The 17,236-nt window shown below is 48.8% G+C and overlaps 1 protein-coding gene across 1 annotated transcript in view; it reads left to right on the top strand.

Moving 5' to 3' along the window:
- The first annotated feature begins 6,042 nt into the window (after positions 1–6,042).
- Positions 6,043–17,236, top strand: part of LOC119967195 (S100P-binding protein-like) — a 28,834-nt gene continuing 17,640 nt past the window's right edge. Inside the window, exons 1-3 of the mRNA XM_038799391.1 lie at positions 6,043–6,786; positions 15,364–15,524; positions 16,120–16,214. Of these exons, the coding sequence (XP_038655319.1) occupies positions 6,043–6,786; positions 15,364–15,524; positions 16,120–16,214 (1,000 nt within the window). The remainder of the gene's footprint in view (positions 6,787–15,363; positions 15,525–16,119; positions 16,215–17,236) is intronic.

Genomic DNA, 17,236 nt, shown 5'->3' with positions numbered 1-17,236 from the left:
AAGCTTGATGGCCGATGTAGCAATGCTGCAGGAGACTTGCTTGAGGATGAAGGACCAGGTGAAACTTAAGGGCTGGGTTAGTCACGTGTTTCATGTTTCATTCTGGATTTGACGGAAGGGCTCGAGGGGTAGTGGTAATAGTCAGCAAAAGGTTACAGTTCCAGATGGAGAAGGTGGTTGCAGATCAGGGGGGTAGGTATGTGATTTTGATAGGGGCCCTGGAGGGGAGGTTTGTGGCGCTGGTAAGTGTGTATGGTCCCAATTGGGAGGATGTAGGATTCGTGAAGAAGGTGTGTGGGGCCATTCCCGACTTGGCTGGAGGAGTGCCTCCTGAAGATGATAAGTGAGGATCAGACGGGGTTTGTGAGAGGGAGGCAGCTCTTTTCAAACATTAGGAGGGCATTGAACATGGTTATGGCACCGGCGGAGGGGAAGGAAACAGGTGGTTTTGGCATTGGACACTGAGAAAGCATTTGACCAGCCGTTGGCCATCCTGTTAAGTTTGGGGGTATGGAAAAGGATAATGAGGGGGGAATATTGGAGCTGCTTCGGGTGTTTGGGTCATTCTTGGGTACAAATTAAATCTAGACACGAGTGAGTATTTCGTGGTGTCTGGGCCAGGGATGGGGGGGCTGCCATTCCGTAGGGCACGGACTCGCTTTAGATACCTGGGGGTGCAGGTTACTCGGGAGTGGGGTGGTTCCGTAGGTACAACATTTCTAGTTTGGTGGGGAGAATGAAAGCTGATCTGGCAAGGTGGGATGGTCTCCCTCTGTCACTGGCGGGTCGGGTACAGGCGATTAAAGTGAATGTGTTGCTGCAATTTTTGTTTATTTTTCAATGCCTGCCGATCTTCCTGCCAAAGGCTTTCTTTCAAGAAATTGAAGGAATAATTGCCTTGTTCATATGAGGAGGGAAGGTGGCTAGAGTTAGAAAGGTGCTACTACAGAGGGGAAGGCAGGCAGGCAGGGGGTTTGGGTCTTCCGAACCTGATGTATTATTACTGGGCGGCAAACGTGGAGAAGGTGCGGAGCTGGGTCAGAGGGGTTGATTTTCAGTGGGTCAGAATGGAGGCGAATTAGTGTTGGGGGTTGGGATTGAAGGTGCGAGCAACAGCGGCACTCCCGATGGCCCCGGGGAAATATTCAGCAAGTCTGCTGGTAATAGCATTGTTGAGAATTTGGAGGCAATTTCGGCAGCACTTCAGGTTGGGGGCAGGGTCATGGAAATGCCGATTCGGAGGAATTATAGATTTGAGCCAGGGAAGTGTGATGGGAATTTTCGGAGATGGGCGGAGGAGAAGGGAGTTAGGACACTAAAAGATATTTGTTTCTAGGGGATCGATTTACAGGAATGACGAAGCTAAGTATGGGCTGGAGCATGGGGAAACGTTTAGATATGTGCAAGTTCGAGACTTTGCCAAAAAGGAGATACAGAGCTTCCCGGTGGAGCTGGCCTCCACGTTGCTGGAGGAGGTGCTGACGACAGGGGGACTGGAGAAGGGTAGTGTTGGTGATTTACGGGGCTATTTTGGAAGAGGAGAAGGCACCCCTGGAAGGTATCAAAGCAAAGTGGGAGGAAGAGTTGGGAGAGGGTATGGATGAGGGGTTCTGGTGTGAGGTGTGCGCACTCGTGCGCGAGGTTGGGGCTGATACAGCTGAAGGTGGTGTATAGAGCACATCTTACAAGGGTGAGGATGAGCCGGCTCATTAAGGAGGTAGAAGATGTGTGTGAATGTTGCCGGGGGTGGGGGTGCAAACCACGTTCATGTGTTTTGGTCCTGTCCAAAGCTGGAGGATTACTGGAAGGAGGTTTTTAGGGTAATCTCTAAATTGGTGCCCATGAAACATGATTTGTTTCTAGGGGGTGGAGGGCAAATTTGAACTGAGGGGAAGGGGTTCTACAATTCATGGCCGTTATTCATTCTGCACTTTCAAGAATTGGATGACATTGAACATTTGGGGAGGGGGAGGGGTACTATATGTTGGAGGCGACCATGGGTGATTCCTGATTCCTTTAGTTCATGTTTGTGTTGACATGTGGACTGTTGTTTGGGGGTTGGTAGGAGGATGGGATTGTGGTTGTTGACAAGGGGATTGACATTATTTATTCGTTGCCGTTTATTGTTTGTTGGTGGGTGTAAATTTTGAAGAAAATAGGAGAAAGGAGGAGAATAAAAAATTAAAAAAAAAAAAAAGTGTAATGAGTGCAGCAAAGCAGCTGTACGATTCAAAACGCTAGGGCTGAGATTTTTTTTTATATTAGGGCTGTGAATGTTTCAGAGGCTGCACCATTGGGATTTAGGGCAGCAGGGTAGCATGGTGGTTAGCATAAATGCTTCACAGCTCCAGGGTCCCAGGTTCGATTCCCGGCTGGGTCACTGTCTGTGTGGAGTCTGCACGTCCTCCCCCTGTGTGCGTGGGTTTCCTCCGGGTGCTCCGGTTTCCTCCCACAGTCCAAAGATGTGCGGGTTAGGTGGATTGGCCATGCTAAATTGCCCGTAGTGTCCTAATGAAAGTAAGGTTAAGGGGGGTGTTGTTGGGTTACGGGTATAGGGTGGATACGTGGGTTTGAGTAGGGTGATCATGGCTCGGCACAACATTGAGGGCCGAAGGGCCTGTTCTGTGCTGTACTGTTCTATGTTCTATGTTCAACCAGATATGCTGCATGTTTAATGTTTATGTCAATATTTAATGTTGGGCACCTTTTATGCTTAAGGTTTGCTCCATGCTGCATCCGTTGTATTGTTCTCAACTCTTTGTATTGGAGACTGCCTTGGTACTGAGTTTTCCCCATCGTTAGAGCTGTAGATTCACAAACATGAGTGAGAAGAGGCGCAGCGAGAGCATAAATGCTGGCATAGACCAGTTGGGCCGAATTGCCTGACTCTGTGCTGTATATTCTATGTATTGTAGGATGTGGGCAGCACGGTGGCCAGCACAGCAGCCTCACGGCGCTGAGGTCCCAGGTTCGATCCCGGCTCTGGGTCACTGTCCGTGTGGAGTTTGCACATTCTGCCCGTGTCTGCGTGGGTTTCACCTCCACAACCCAAAAAAATGTGCAGAGTAGGTGGATTGGCCACGCTAAATTGACCCTTAATTGGAAAAAATAATTGGGTAATCTAAATTTATAAAAAAATAAAATGTATTCTAGGACGTTTATTTGCCGATCTTGTATAATTTAAATCCTATTTGATAGTAATTGGGATGTCAAGCTTTTAAATGTTTTGGCAATTGAATTAAACAACTCTGGAGGTGCAGTGGTGAGCAGTGCTGCCGCTCAGCAGAAGGGACCTGGGTTCGATTGGGACCCCGGGTGATTGTGTGGAGGTTTTTGCATGATCTTCCCATGTATGCGTGCAGTTCCTCCAGGTGCTTCGGTGTCCACCCACAGTCCAAAGATGTGCAGATTAGGTGGATTGGCCTTGCTAAAATGACCTTTTAGTGTCCAAAAGGTTAGGTGGGGTTACGAGGATAGGGTGAGGTCGTGGGCCTGGGTAGAGTGCTCTTTCGGAGGGTCGGTTCAGACTCGATGGGCCAAATGGCCTCCATCTGCACTGTAAGGATTCTGTGCATGATAACACAAAATGAGACATTGAAAGTTAGATCACGTGTTTGATTGTTATCTTGAAGATCCATAGGAGGTTGTTAAGTAATGTAGTCACTGAAAGTAGGTCCACAGTTCAACTAAGGGCAGCACGGTAGCACAGTGATTAGCACACTTGCTTCACAGCTCCGGGGTCCCAGGTTCTGCAGGACGAGATGAATGGCCTAACTTATCCCTAGGATGCTCCCTGATAACAACTAGTGCCCCAACTCAGAGTTATGTGTGAAATCTGCTCTACTTTATTTGGGAACCATCTTTATATCGGTGTGTGGGTTTTTGACCACACCGCCCCTAGCCCTCGCCTGGTGCGCTCTACCACCCCCCCCCCCCCCCCCCCCCACCCTGAAACACATGCTCCTCCCCCTAGGGCCCTCCTCCCCCTCAGGGTGTCCCCGCCCACGCTCCCCCTTGACCTGTCCCTGCCCACCACTCCCCCTCGGGCCGGCCCTGCCCCCCCCCTCCTCGGGCGGTCCCCGCCCAGCCCCCCTCTCCCCCTTCTCTCCCCCCCCCCCTCGCCCCACCTCGGGCTGACCCCACCTGGCCCCCCACCCTCGGGCTGGCCCCGCCTGGCCCCCCCCCCCCCACCCTCGGGCTGGCCCCGCCTGGCCCCCCCCCCCCCACCCTCGGGCTGGCCCTGCCTGGCCCCCCCACCCTCGGGTTGGCCCCGCCCGGCCCTCCCCCCCCCCCCCCCCCAGGCTGGCCCCGCCCAGCCCTCCCCACCCTCCCCCTCGGCTCGCCCCGCCCGGCCCCCCCCCCCCTTCTCGGGCTGCCCCCCCCCCCCTCAGGCTGGCCCCGCCCAGTGTCCCGGCAAGGCCCATCTGAGACTAAGACACAACCCCCAGTGATTGGGACAGACAGTCGAGGTGCCAGCCATGGCCGTCATTAACTGACCACGTCTTGGCACCACCACTCTTGGTACTGACATCATGCTCCAGGCTGTCCACTGTGGTCGCCATCCTAGCAGTGTTGGCCTCGGTGCCAAGCATTTCCGATGCAATCTCCTTTGCCTCTAGCCTTTTGGACTTCTCCAATCAGCTGACATCATCCACCACCATGACCTCTCGGGCCTGTTCCTCAGAGGGGGTGAGGACTCTGATGTCTGATCTCCGGCACCTCGCTGCCCACCCTCTCCCGTCCGTTGTTGGTCAACCTCTCCTTCAGGGGCACGGGGCATCGTGAGCCACAAGTTGCATGCTTCATTTGGGGAGGGGGGGGGGGAGGGGGTTGTTGGCGGCGGAGGGGATGTGCAAAGGCACAGGTGTGGCCATCATTGCTGGGCATGAGTGCGGCGTGCTGGTGGTTGCCATATTGTCCTGGGGAGATGGGGGTCGAAGGTGCCAAGGCGGGGTGGGGGGGGGGGGGGGGGGAGGGTGGGAGGCGGTGGCAGGGAGCAGGGATGGCAGGCGGAGCCGATGCCATGGGGCCAAAACCAACTCAATGTGCAGCCCGGCGAAGGTCATATAGCTTCTTGCGGCACTTGGTGGCGGTCCACCTAGTTACACTCTGAGCTGGCGGCTGCTGCCACTGCCTCCCAGGCGACACTGGCTGCCCTGTGGCTGAACCTCTGAGCCCCGGGGGAACACGGTGTCCCACCTGGACTCCACCGCATCAGTCTGGACAGCTCGGCATTTCCGAATCGTGGAGCTGGTCTTCATGGTGGTATGGCAGCATACAGGTGTTTGCTCTGCGAGATCAGCTCCCCTTTGTCCTGCTTTCAGGTGCCAAGCTCTGGAATTCCCTCTCTACTTTTCTTCATGCTTTAAGACATTCCTCAGAACCAAAACTTGCCTCTCTCATCCCCTTTTGAGCTCTGTGTCAGATTTTATTTAATGGTGTTCCTCTGAATTGCCTTAGGGAATTTTACTGTGTTAAATGTGCTTTGTAACTGCATTGTTGTTATGACAACACTGCAAGCATTAATCCAATACTTGTCCCTTTCCAAGCTCAGTAACTTCAACTGATTATTTTAAGTTAGCAACTAAAGATGTCCTGTTTTCATTTTTTTTTTAAATGCCTTACCTATCACATTTTCTAGGCAAAATTTTGGTACATTTACCAACAAGATTTGTTTTTTAGGGACAGGAACCAAATCCATCACAAAGGAAATAATGGATGAAGATTAACTCTGTCTTTTGCAAACTAAAGTTGAAGATTGAAGGCAATATGGATGTTCAGACAATGAAAATTGATTGTGCTCTTGCAAATGAGTTGCTTAGTTCTCAATTCCGGAGACAACGTTCACCCATTACCTCTCATGTACACTTCCAGTCAAATAGCTTGATACGAGAAGGTGCAGATACGCTGGTGTGCGCACATACAGGATGTTTCAGCCCACCTGCCAATTCACCAGCAGATGTGCAGTTTGATCAGTTTAAAGAACTAACCACAATTAAAAGATCCACTCCTTTAAAGGAGGCATCGCTTTTTCATTCGAAGATGAAGACTGCATTAAATGACATTGACGATCTTGATGACATACTATTGGAAGTGGAGGAAACGGAAGTTGACGCTGTGGGTCCATTAAACCTTGCATCTGAGGAAATAGGCGTGATTCGTCAGGAATCCAATGATGACCATTTCGATAACACTATTTCACTTGTACTCAAATGTGGTGACATAAGTAGAATAATAGATGAGACAGTCTGTGAGTGTAAATATGTCAGTGACAGTCAGCTGTGTTTGTCTCCCCCAAATGCATCAAATTTGCCTGGGAACTACCTTGTTATTGATGCTCCGGCAAGCAATTTGTGTGATGTCTCAACGGATGTCACTGTGCTGAAGGTGGAGCAAGAAGTTAATCAAAGCCTCAATTCTGTACAGCATAATCCCAATTCTCTTCATGAAGGTGGCGACATAAAAGAATCAAATCGGCCGTATTATCTATCAGCTGAGGAAGTTGCTTTGCTCGGCCTACCACCAGTTTGTGCAGGTGAAGCAGTTGATGAAAGGAGCCATGCAGGAAGCAGCAGTGAAGCAGATTCCAGAAAACCGAGTGAGACCCTCGCAGCTAATCCAGCGACCTGCTCACCAGACTCGCTCAAAGATCGTAAATTAAAATTCTGGGAGCAAATGACTTCTGAAAGAGTGGTATCATTTATTGAAGAAAAAGCCAGTGATGCTGAGGTTAAAAAAAACTTCCGCTCTCCTGTACAGACTGAACATAAGGCAAAGAAACAAAAGGTAAGCTAGCCACAAATGCTTTTTTATGCTTTCTGTGCAGATTTCCCATGAGTTATTCAGGAAGTTTGTGTAGCACAGCTGAAATAAATTAAGGAATTTGTAGATGCCATTAATCATGTGTGTCAGTCTGCAGCCTGAGAATATTAAACTGGCACTGTATAAACGTGGTTCTGTTAGAACACACAGTCAGTCGCTGGCTTAAATAAACATGATGAATGAATTTGTCTTGATTGGTTTTATGCTTTAGGTCCATATTAATTGGATCCTAAACTAAGGTAGTCCATCTTAATATGTTAAATACAATTTCAAGTCATTTATATTGTTAATGGATGTTTATTAAATCTTAGAAATGTTGCAGAGCAGTCAACCTGGCTTATTAAGATTGCTGGCATTTTTTTCCACTTGACCCAAGTATTTGAATCCCACGCGCACCCTTGCTCTCATACACATTCTAATGTCCAGGATTCTTTGGACAGCGGCAAAGGAATATTGTTTGCCATTCATCTTGCTGGCAGCTGCCACTAGGATTCGGATGTTTTTTGAACACAAGAGTTGCTCTAATCTGGCATCTGTGCCAGTGAAATGTCTTTGACTAGAGCAAGGAGCATCATGACACTTCAACCAATCCTACTCAAGAATGCTCATTTGAGCTACGCAGAGTCCAAACCAGCAAGTATGAAACAGGAAATGTAAATTAGATTTAACTGATGCACAGAAAGCAAAACAATTGTTAAGAAATATAGGTGGAATTGAGGCTGAGAGGATCCACAGAAAAGGTTTTAAAATCTCCAATGTTAATTTTCTTCAGAGGAACTAAGGTTTCATGTTTGTGAAAGTAAATTTTCAATGATAAGAGGTTGTTCAGTGTTTATCTTTTTATTTAAATTTAGTGTACCCAATTTTATTTTCCAATTAAGGGGCAATTTAGTATGGCCAATTCACCTACCCTGCACCTCTTTTGGGTTGTGGGGGTGAGACCCACACAGATATGGAGAGAATGTGCAAACCCCACATGGACAGTGACCCGGGACTGGGATCGAACCCCGGTCCATGCTAACCACTGTGCCACTGTGCTGCCCTGATTCGGTATTTATCGTAATGTAATATTCGTGGTATGCCAATTGAGGCGAGCAAGGGGTGCAGTTTATGAGCATGGAGAGAAGGCGGGCCAGCTCCGGAGGGAGGCTGCGGCAAGGGAAATTGTCCAGGATCGGGACTGGGCAGGGATGTTGGTGGTAGCTCCAGATCACATTAGCAAGGTCTTGAAGGAATTCTATGAGAGGTTGTACAGGTCAGAGCCACCTAAGGGAGGCTGGGAGATGCAGGAATTTCTAGATGGGCTGGAGTACCTGAGGTTAAGGGAGGGAGACATTGCTACATTAGAAGGGACAATAGTGAAGCAGAAGGTAAAAGATGTGATTGGGAGATGCAGTCGGGGAAGGTGGCAGGGCCGGATGGAATATTATAAGAAATTCTAAGATAAGCTGATGATGGGGATGTTTGAGGAGGTGATAGGGAAAGGGGTGTTACCAAAAACTTGGGAGGGGGGGGAGAGGGGGAGGGGGGGAGGGGGAAGGGGGGAGGGAGGAGGGAGGGGGGAGGGAGGGGAGGGGGGGGAGGGGAGGGGGGGGGAGGGAGGGGGGGGAGAGGAAGGGGGGAGGGGGGGGAGGGGAAGGGGGGAAGGGGAGGGGGGGAGGGGAAGGGGGGGAGGGGGGAGGGGAAGGGGGGAGGGGAGGGGGGGAGGGGGGGAAGGGGGAGGGGGGGGAGGGGAGGGGGGGAGAGGAGGGGGGGGAGAGGGAGGGAGGGGGGGAAGGGGAGGGGAGGAGGGGGGGGAAGGGGGGGGAGGGGGGGGAGGGGGAGGGGGAGGAGGGGGGGGAAGGGGAGGGGGGGAGAGGGGGGGAAGGGGGGGGAGGGGGGGGGGAAGGGGGGGGGAGGGGAAGGGGGGGGGGAGGGGGAGGAGGGGGAGGAGGGGGGGGAAGGGGAGGGGGGGAGAGGGGGGGGAAGGGGGAGGGGAAGGGGGGGGGAGGGGGAGGAGGGGGGGGAAGGGGAGGGGGGGAGAGGGGGGGAAGGGGGGGGGAGGGGGGGGGAAGGGGGGGGAGGGGAAGGGGGGGGGAGGGGGGAGGGGAAGGGGGGGGAGGGGGGAGGGGAAGGGGGGGGGAGGGGGGAGGGGAGGGGAGGGGGGAGGGGAGGGGGGGAAGGGGAGGGGGGGAGGGGGGGGAAGGGGAGGGGGGGAGGAGGGGGGGGAGGAGGGGGGGAGGAGGGGGGGAGGAGGGGGGGGGAGAGGGGAGGAGGGGGGGAGGAGGGGGGGAGGAGGGGGGGGAGAGGGGAGGAGGGAGAGGGGGGGGGAAAGGGGAGGGGGGGGGAAAGGGGAGGGGGGGAGGAGAGGGGGGAGGGGAGGGGAGGGGGAAAGGAGGTGGGAGGGGAGGGGAGGGGGAAAGGAGGGGGGAGGGGGAGAGGGGGGAGGGGGAGGGGGGGAAGGAGGGGGGAGGGGGGGGGAAGGAGGGGGGAGGGAAGGGGGGAGGGAAGGGGGGGAGGGAAGGGGGAGAGGGGGGGAGGGGAAGGGGGGGAGGGGGGAGGGGAGGGGGGAGGGGAGGGGGGAGGGAAGGGGGGGAGGGAAGGGGGAGAGGGGGGGGAGGGGGGGGCTGCCATTCCATAGGGCAAGAACTCACTTTAGATACCTGGGGTGCAGGTTGCTCGGGACTGGTAAGGGGGTGGGGTGGGGGGCTCCGTAGGTACAACATTTCTAGTTTGGTGGGGAGGGTGAAAGTTCATTGGCAAGGTGGGATGATCTCCCTCTGTCACTGGCGGATCAGGTACAGGCGGTTAAAATGTACGTATTGCCGCGATTTCTATTTATTTTCCAATGTCTGCCGATTTTCCTGCCAAAGGCATGTTTTAGAGAGATTAAAGGAATGATTACCTCGTTCATATGGCCGGAATTAGAAAGGTTCTACTACAGAGAGGAAGGCAGGCAGTGGGTTTGGATCTTCTGAACCTGATGTATTATTACTGGGCGGCAAATGTGGAGAAGGTACAGAGTTGGGTCAAAAGGGTTCACACTCTGGGTCAGAATGGAGGAGAATTTGCGTAGTGGGTTGGGATTGAAGGCACCAGCAGCAGCGCCACCCCCGACGGCCCTGGGGAAAAACTCAGGGAATCCGGTAGTAATAGCTTTGTTGAGAAATTGGAGGCAGTTTCGCTAGCACTTCGGGTTGGGGGAGGAGGTGCTGATGACAGGGGGACTGGAGAAGGGGGTAATATCGGCAGTTTGCGGGGCTATTTTGCAAGAGGAGAAGGCACTGCTGTATGGGATCAAGACAAAGTGGAAGGAAGAGTTGGGCGAGGGTATGGAGGAGAGGTTCTAGTGTGAGGTGCTCTGGAGGGTGAACGCCTCCACTTTGTGCGCAAGGTCGGGGCTGATACAGCTGAAGGTGGTATGTAGAGTGCACCTCACAAGGACGAGGATGAGCCGGCTCTTTGAGGGGGTAGAAGATGTGTGTGAGCGTTGCGGGGTGGTCCTCCGCAAACCACACTCATATGTTTTAATCTTGTCCAAAACAGGAGGATTACTGGAAGGAGGGTTTTAGGGTAATCTCTAAAATGGTGCATCTGAAACTGGACCTGGGCCCTCGGGAGGCCATATTCTGGGTCGAATCAGCCGGGGTTAGAAACTGGTGCGGAGGCAGATGTTGCAGCCTTCGCCTCGTTGATCGCCCGAAGGCAGATCCTGTTGGGGTGGAGATCAACCTCTCCACCCCATGCCTTGGCTTGGCAGGGGGTCCTGCTGGAATTCTTAACTCCTGAGAAGGTCAAATTTGAACTGAGGGGAAGGATTTGGGGTTGACAATTCATGGGCGTTATTCATTATGCACTTTAGAGCAGTGTTCTTCAAATTCGGGGGCGCGGGTGGGTCGCGGGCGGCTGTCGGAGAGTCGCGGAGCCGTCCTTCGCGGGGCTCCCGATCGCGTGAATCAGCTGCAACAGCCGGCTTTTAATAACGCCAGCTGCAAGCGGCCTTCAAAATGCCACAAACATATTTTTTAAAAATCGGCCTCATTGCGCATGTGCACCAATGATCGGGCGCGCATGTACAATGCGGCCGATTTAAAAAAAGAAAAAAAAAAAAAAAATTTTTAATTTAAAAAATGTAAAAAAAAAAATGTTTTAATTTATTTTTTTATATGTTCGCGACCATTTTGAAGGCTGCTTGCAGCTGGTGTTATTATAAGCCGGCTGCTGCAGAGACACAGTAGATTTTTTTTTACCTCATCTATCTAATCTTCCTGCCTAAAGGGAGGCAGAGGGCTGGTCACGCCCCCCGAGCGTCGACGTCACGTGCTTTGGGTGCGATTGAGATTCCTCCATTTTGTTAGCAGCAAACAAGCAACAGGACAGTAAAATTTAAAATGGATCATTTTGTTATATGGAAGAGAGGACCAGAGACACAAACAGGCCAGGATCTCACAACTAAACCTGCTGGAGAGTGGCTCAGGAGAATCCACAGCAGGACAAAGCAGTGTTGGTGTGAGCTGTTCAGGACGGTCCACACCAGGACAAAGCAGTGTTGGTGTGAGCTGTTCAGGACGGTCCACACCAGGCCAAAGCAGGGCCTGTGTGATCTCCAGGGCCTCTGGTGAACAGCCCACTAAGAAGAAACTGAAATCGGGCACAAAGCAGTTGAAGACGATTTTTTAAGGTATGGATTTATTAATTGTGCCAATGCAAATCAGGCTGCAAGGCCCATGTGCGTTACATGCTGGCAAATGAAAGTTTAAAACCCTCAAAACTTCAAAGGCATTTGAAGACTAAGCATGGCGAGTTCGAGGACAAACCTCTTGATTTTCTTCTAAGGATGCAGCGAGAACTTAAATCCTCAGCTGAAGTCCTCAACAGAAATGTTACATTGAACGACAAAGTACAATTAGCCTCTTACATGATAGCTTACCATGTAGCTAAAGAGAAAATGTCCCACACTATAGCAGAGAGATTAATTCTCCCTGCAGCATTAGATATCGTTCGTACGGTCATAGGTGAGAGGTTTGTTGAAAAAGTGAAATGCATCCCACTGAGTGGTAGCACAGTGGCTCGCCAAATTTGTGATATTGCTGAGAATTTAGAAGTCCAGCTTATTTCTCGTTTAAAATCAGCGCAGGCATTCTCAATACAACTGGATGAAAGTACAGACATTTCAGATTGTGCAACCTTGCTAGTATACGTTAGGTATGTTTGGCACAATAAATTTGTTGAAGATTTGCTGTGCTACCTAACTTTAGCAACCCACACGACTGGCACAGAAATTTTTGAAGTTTTGGATAGTTTTGTGGTTGGAAAGTGCGGGCTCGACTGGGGTAATTGCAGAGGAATCACAAGTGATGGAGCAGCCAACATGACTGGGAAAAACAGCGGAGTTATAGTAAGGATTAAGGAGGTAGCTGGTCAGGACATTGTTTGGAATCATTGTTTTATTCACCGTGAGGTACTGGCATCGAAAGGAATTCCATCCAATCTTGAAGTGGTGTTGAAAGGAATAGTGAAAGTTGTGAATTTCATTAAACGCAGCCCGCTCAATACCAGACTTTTTGACACTGTGTTCCGATATGGGGGCTGAGCACACACTTTTATTGTTCCACACAGAAGTAAGTTGGCTGTCAAAGGGTCGGGTGCTACTCAGAGTTTACGAACTGAGGTACAAAATCCATTCTTTCCTCCTCGAGAAATTGTACCCTCTGCTGATTCGTTTGCTGATGAAACTTGGATGCTAGCGATGTCATACCTTGCAGACATCTTTTCAATTCTAAATGAACTGAACCTCAAATTGCAAGGGAAGGATGATGATTGCTTTCGGCACTCTGAAGAAATCAAAGCTTTCCAAAAGATATTGAAAGTTTGGCAATTGCGAGTGTGAAGCCAAAACTACTACATGTTTCTCACACTGCTACGACACATTGAAGAAAACAGCATTAGTAAGGAAACTGTGAATGGATTGGCAAGCCTTATTGAGTTGCATCTGGCTGCCCTGATCAACAATTTTGGTCGCTACTTTTCAGAGGAGAAGTTTAAGATTCTGAGAGACAGGAGGTGGGTGAAAAATCCCTTTGAGTTTGAGACCCCAGAATCAGTTCTTAACTTGCAGCTGACTCCAAAAGAAGAAATTGAGCTTGTGCATCTCAGCTGTGACAGCATATTAAAAACACGGCACAAGTCAATGAGGCTGTCATCATTCAAGAGTAACATATCTGAAGAGTATCCGGAGCTGAGTAAAACAAGAATTTTGTTGCTCTTGCCCTTCACAACGACCTACGTGTGCGAGGTTGGATTTTCCGTCCTCACAAAGATGAAGACGCCACAAAGGAACCGGCTGAATCCTTCACCCGATATGCGCATAGCCCTCTCTTCCTGTGAACCTGATTGGAGTGAGATCGTGAGGACCAAGCAGGCTCGCCTCTCGCATTAACAGTAAGAGAAAATGGTGGGTCGCGAAGGTCGGCCGGCATGGGTCGGCCGGCGTGGGTTGCGAGGGTTGGCCGGGTTGGGTCCTTCAAGTTTGAAGAACACTGCTTTAGAGAATTGGATTACATCGAACATTAGGATGAGGAGGTTGGAAGGTTTGGGGGGAGGGGGACTGACTGACTGTGTTAATGGTGACTGGCGGTGATACCTGATTCCTTTTAGTTATTTGTTTATGTTAACATGCAGGATGCTGTTTGGGGGTTTGGTGGGAGGATGGGATTGTTGTTATTGATGTGGGGATTGACATTGCATTCGTTACCGATTATTATTTATTGTTGGTGATTGTAAATTTGGGAGAACATGTGAAAAAGGAGAGTAAAAATATATATTTTTTAAATGTTATATACTTGCTGTCACTCTTGATGTACTTGCCCTAATCTTTTCAGCCAATTATTTTAGTGCAGAACTAGTGAGCAAATACCCAAAGTGTATACCTTTGCAGTAATTTCAGTGCCGAGTCTAACGGCGTGGACTGCAAAAGAGGAGTGGGGTATCTGACAGCAACTTGCTGATTTGCGCATTTGCCTGTGTGGGCAGGCACCAGAATTTGCTGTTCAATTGACTTTGTGACCTTGGTCAGTACCGTTTTTCTCACCGTTATGCTTGGCACAAAATTCAAACAAATGTTTTCTTTCCCCCTGAAATAACTTCAGCCCTAGTAAAGCTGCACCGTGGCTTTTCCGTTGGCTTGTTTCGATAATGGGGTGAAATTACTGTACACAGTTCTGCTACCTGTCTCTAAATGTATTATTTTACATTTTTCTTTACTGCACTGCAGCTGCCACCTATCCATCTGCGCTGCTAGCTGATCTATGTCCTTATTATAATGCGGCGATTAAAATATATTTTGAAAACTTTTTCCACTTTAAAAAATTAATTTACAGTTACAGTTACAGGCCAGCATTTATTGCACATCCCCAGTTGACCTTCAGTAGGTGGTGATCAGCTGCCTCCTTGAATTGCTGCAGTCCTTGAGGTATAGGTACAGATACAGTGCTGTGAGAGAGGGAATTCCAGGATTTTGACGCAGCTACAGTGAAGGAACAATGGTATATTTCCAAGTCAGGATGGTGAGTGTCTCAGAGGGGAACCTCCCGGTAGTGGTGTTCCCAGATATCTACTACTCTTGCCCTTCTTTGTTGTAGTGGTTGCCAGTTTGGAAGGTGCTACCTGGTGAGTTCCTGCAGTGCATCTTGTAGAAGGGATACATTGCTGCCACTGTTCGTCTGTGGTGGAGGGAGTGAATGCTTGTGGAAGGGATAGCAATTAAGTGGGTTGCTTGGTCCTGGATGATGGTGAGTTTCTTGAGTGTTGTTGGAGTGTCTCTCATCCAGGCAAGTGGGGAGTACTCCATCACACTCCTGACTTGTGACTTTTAGGTGGTTAGTAGGCTTTGGGGAGTCAGGAAATGAGTTACTCCACAGGATTCCTAGCCCCTGGTCTGCTTTGGTAGCCACAGTATTTATATGGTAGTTCAGTTCCGTTTATGGTCAACAGTAACCCCCCAGGATGTTGATAATGGGGGCTTCAGCGATGATAATACTATTGAATGTCAAGGGATGATGGTTAGATCCCCTCTTATTGGGGATGGCCATTGTCTGGCACTTATGTGGCACAAATGTTATTTGTCACTTGTCAGCCCAAGCCTGGATATCATTCGGTATTGCTGCATTTGGACATGAACTGCTTAAGTTTCTGAGGAGTCGCATATGCTACTGACCACTGTCAGCAGTAAACATCCCACTTTCGATCTTATGATAGAAAGCAGATCATAGATGCAGCGGGGGGGTTTCCCCATTTCCATTGACTCCAGTTTTGCTCGGACTCCATAATGCCACACTCCGTCAGATGCTGCCTTCAGGTCTAGGGCAGTCCATCTCTCCTCTCCCCCCCCCCCCCCCCCCCCCCCCCCAATTCCCTTTTCCTTTTCAAATGTAGGTTGGCGGAATCATCCATGTTCCGGATTTATGTTGGGCACTGATAACAGCTCTCCTTCTGGAAACAAGATAGTATTGTGTACTTATGCATAAATATATGTGAATTTGCTTTTTTTCCTTTCTGGAAAAGACCTCACCATCTTGCAAACAAGATGCCAGCAAGCTCAAGAAGAGAATTGTAGAAGCTGTAAAAAAGAAAAATATTCAGCAATGTAATCCAGCCAAACAAGCACCAGCCAAACAAGCACCAGTCAAAAAAGCACCAGAGTATAAAAGAAGGCAGAGAACATGGTAAGCAGTGACATATGAACTGTGCAAAAATATTCTAGTTGCATAATTGCTATAGTTTGCATCTAAGCCACAAATAACATGAAATAATTTGTCTACCATACTAACCTTCCACATGTATGATCCCAGTCCATCTTGGAGAGACACAACAGTTATGTTGTCAGTAGAAACTTTCAGCACGGTCTCAATTAATTGTTTTTCCTAATGAGCATTCACAGTGCAATGTCTGGAGCTTACTTACTTAGAAAATACTATTTTACTGTTGTACTGATTACCCATTTCTATACATCAGTCTGCGTTTGATTTAGTTACTGTGTCTTAATCTATTAACTTCATTATTTGGTGTAGCCTGTAGATGGGAGCATTGCATTATGCCAGCTCAGCATTTATGATGTCTCTTTAGGCATTGATGTGCTATAACAATAGGACATATGATTTCTCCAGCATGCCTTGCACACACATTGCCTGGAATATTTGTTTCGAATGTTTCTGAACCGCATAGTCTTGTTCCTATGCAACAAAGAGATGTTGCAAGTTAATTGAGACGCGGGAAGCCTGAGATTATTAGCTGTCTTAAGTTTTATTTTCTGCCTTTCAGGTTGAATTTTGTGTCAGAAGTGGAAATAGAACGGAGAAAGCATTTATATCTACAGTTTGTTTCAAACCATTTGAACAATGGGCATGAGAGTCAAGGTAACCCATGATCCATGAAGTAACAGAAATAGATTGTCAAAAATTAGAATTAAAGTCTCATCAGTTCATGAAATGTGAAGTGGTTTGGAGTTTTGAATGATCCTTTTCTTAATTGTAGAAGGAGAAAAGGATTTGAGCTCCTGAAACTAGAGTACATAGATATTTACTTCCATTTGTAAAATCTTGGTTTGTAATCATTTTGATGAAACCATAGTAAGAGAAGTTTTCTTTACACTATAGATAGTGAAATCAAATGCAGTTTGTGTAAATGGACTTAGTTTCATTACAAAATCCCATCCCTTTAAAAATATTTTCCTTCCCTGTTTTTTTCATGTTCCGTTTCCTTTCTGTTATGTATTCGATGTTTTGTCTGGTTTACCATACTTTGCAAACCAGTGCATTGCAGGATTATAGATTCCATGTTTTTCTCATTAGTTCAACTGAGACAGCAATAAAGAACAGTGACAATCTTAGTCTGTCTATTCGTGTACTGATTGACCTGGAATGGTACCAGGACCAAAAACATAACACCTTCCCTGTCAGCAATGTTGCACTTTCTGGCCCTTTAAAATTTAATATTAAATCTTGGCTAAAAGAAGGGATAACAGATTGATGCTATTGATGTGATGTACATGGACTTGCAAAAGATGTTCAATATGTGCTGCGCAATGGACTTTATAGCTCGTGGAATAAAAGGGACAATAGGAATGTGGTACAAAATTATCTGAGTAATTGGAAACAGAGTAATGGTTGGTGTATATTTTCAGAGCTGGAGGAAGGTTTGTAGTGGAGATCCCTCAAGAGTCAGTATAAGGACCCTTTCTTTTCCTGATGTATATTAATGATCTAGATCTTGGTGTGCAGGGGGCAATTTCACAGTTTGCGGATGATACGAAACTTGGAAGCTTTGTAAACTGTGAGGGACAGTGTAGAACTTCAGAAGGACATAGACAAGTTGGTGGAGTGGGCAGATAGGTGGCAGTTGGTAGGAAGAACATATACAGACAATAGAAAATAAAAGG

This window comes from Scyliorhinus canicula, chromosome 1 (genome assembly GCF_902713615.1).
Source record: "Scyliorhinus canicula chromosome 1, sScyCan1.1, whole genome shotgun sequence".
Classification (NCBI taxonomy): Eukaryota; Metazoa; Chordata; class Chondrichthyes; order Carcharhiniformes; family Scyliorhinidae; genus Scyliorhinus; species Scyliorhinus canicula.
This window is presented reverse-complemented; position numbering and strand designations above follow the sequence as displayed.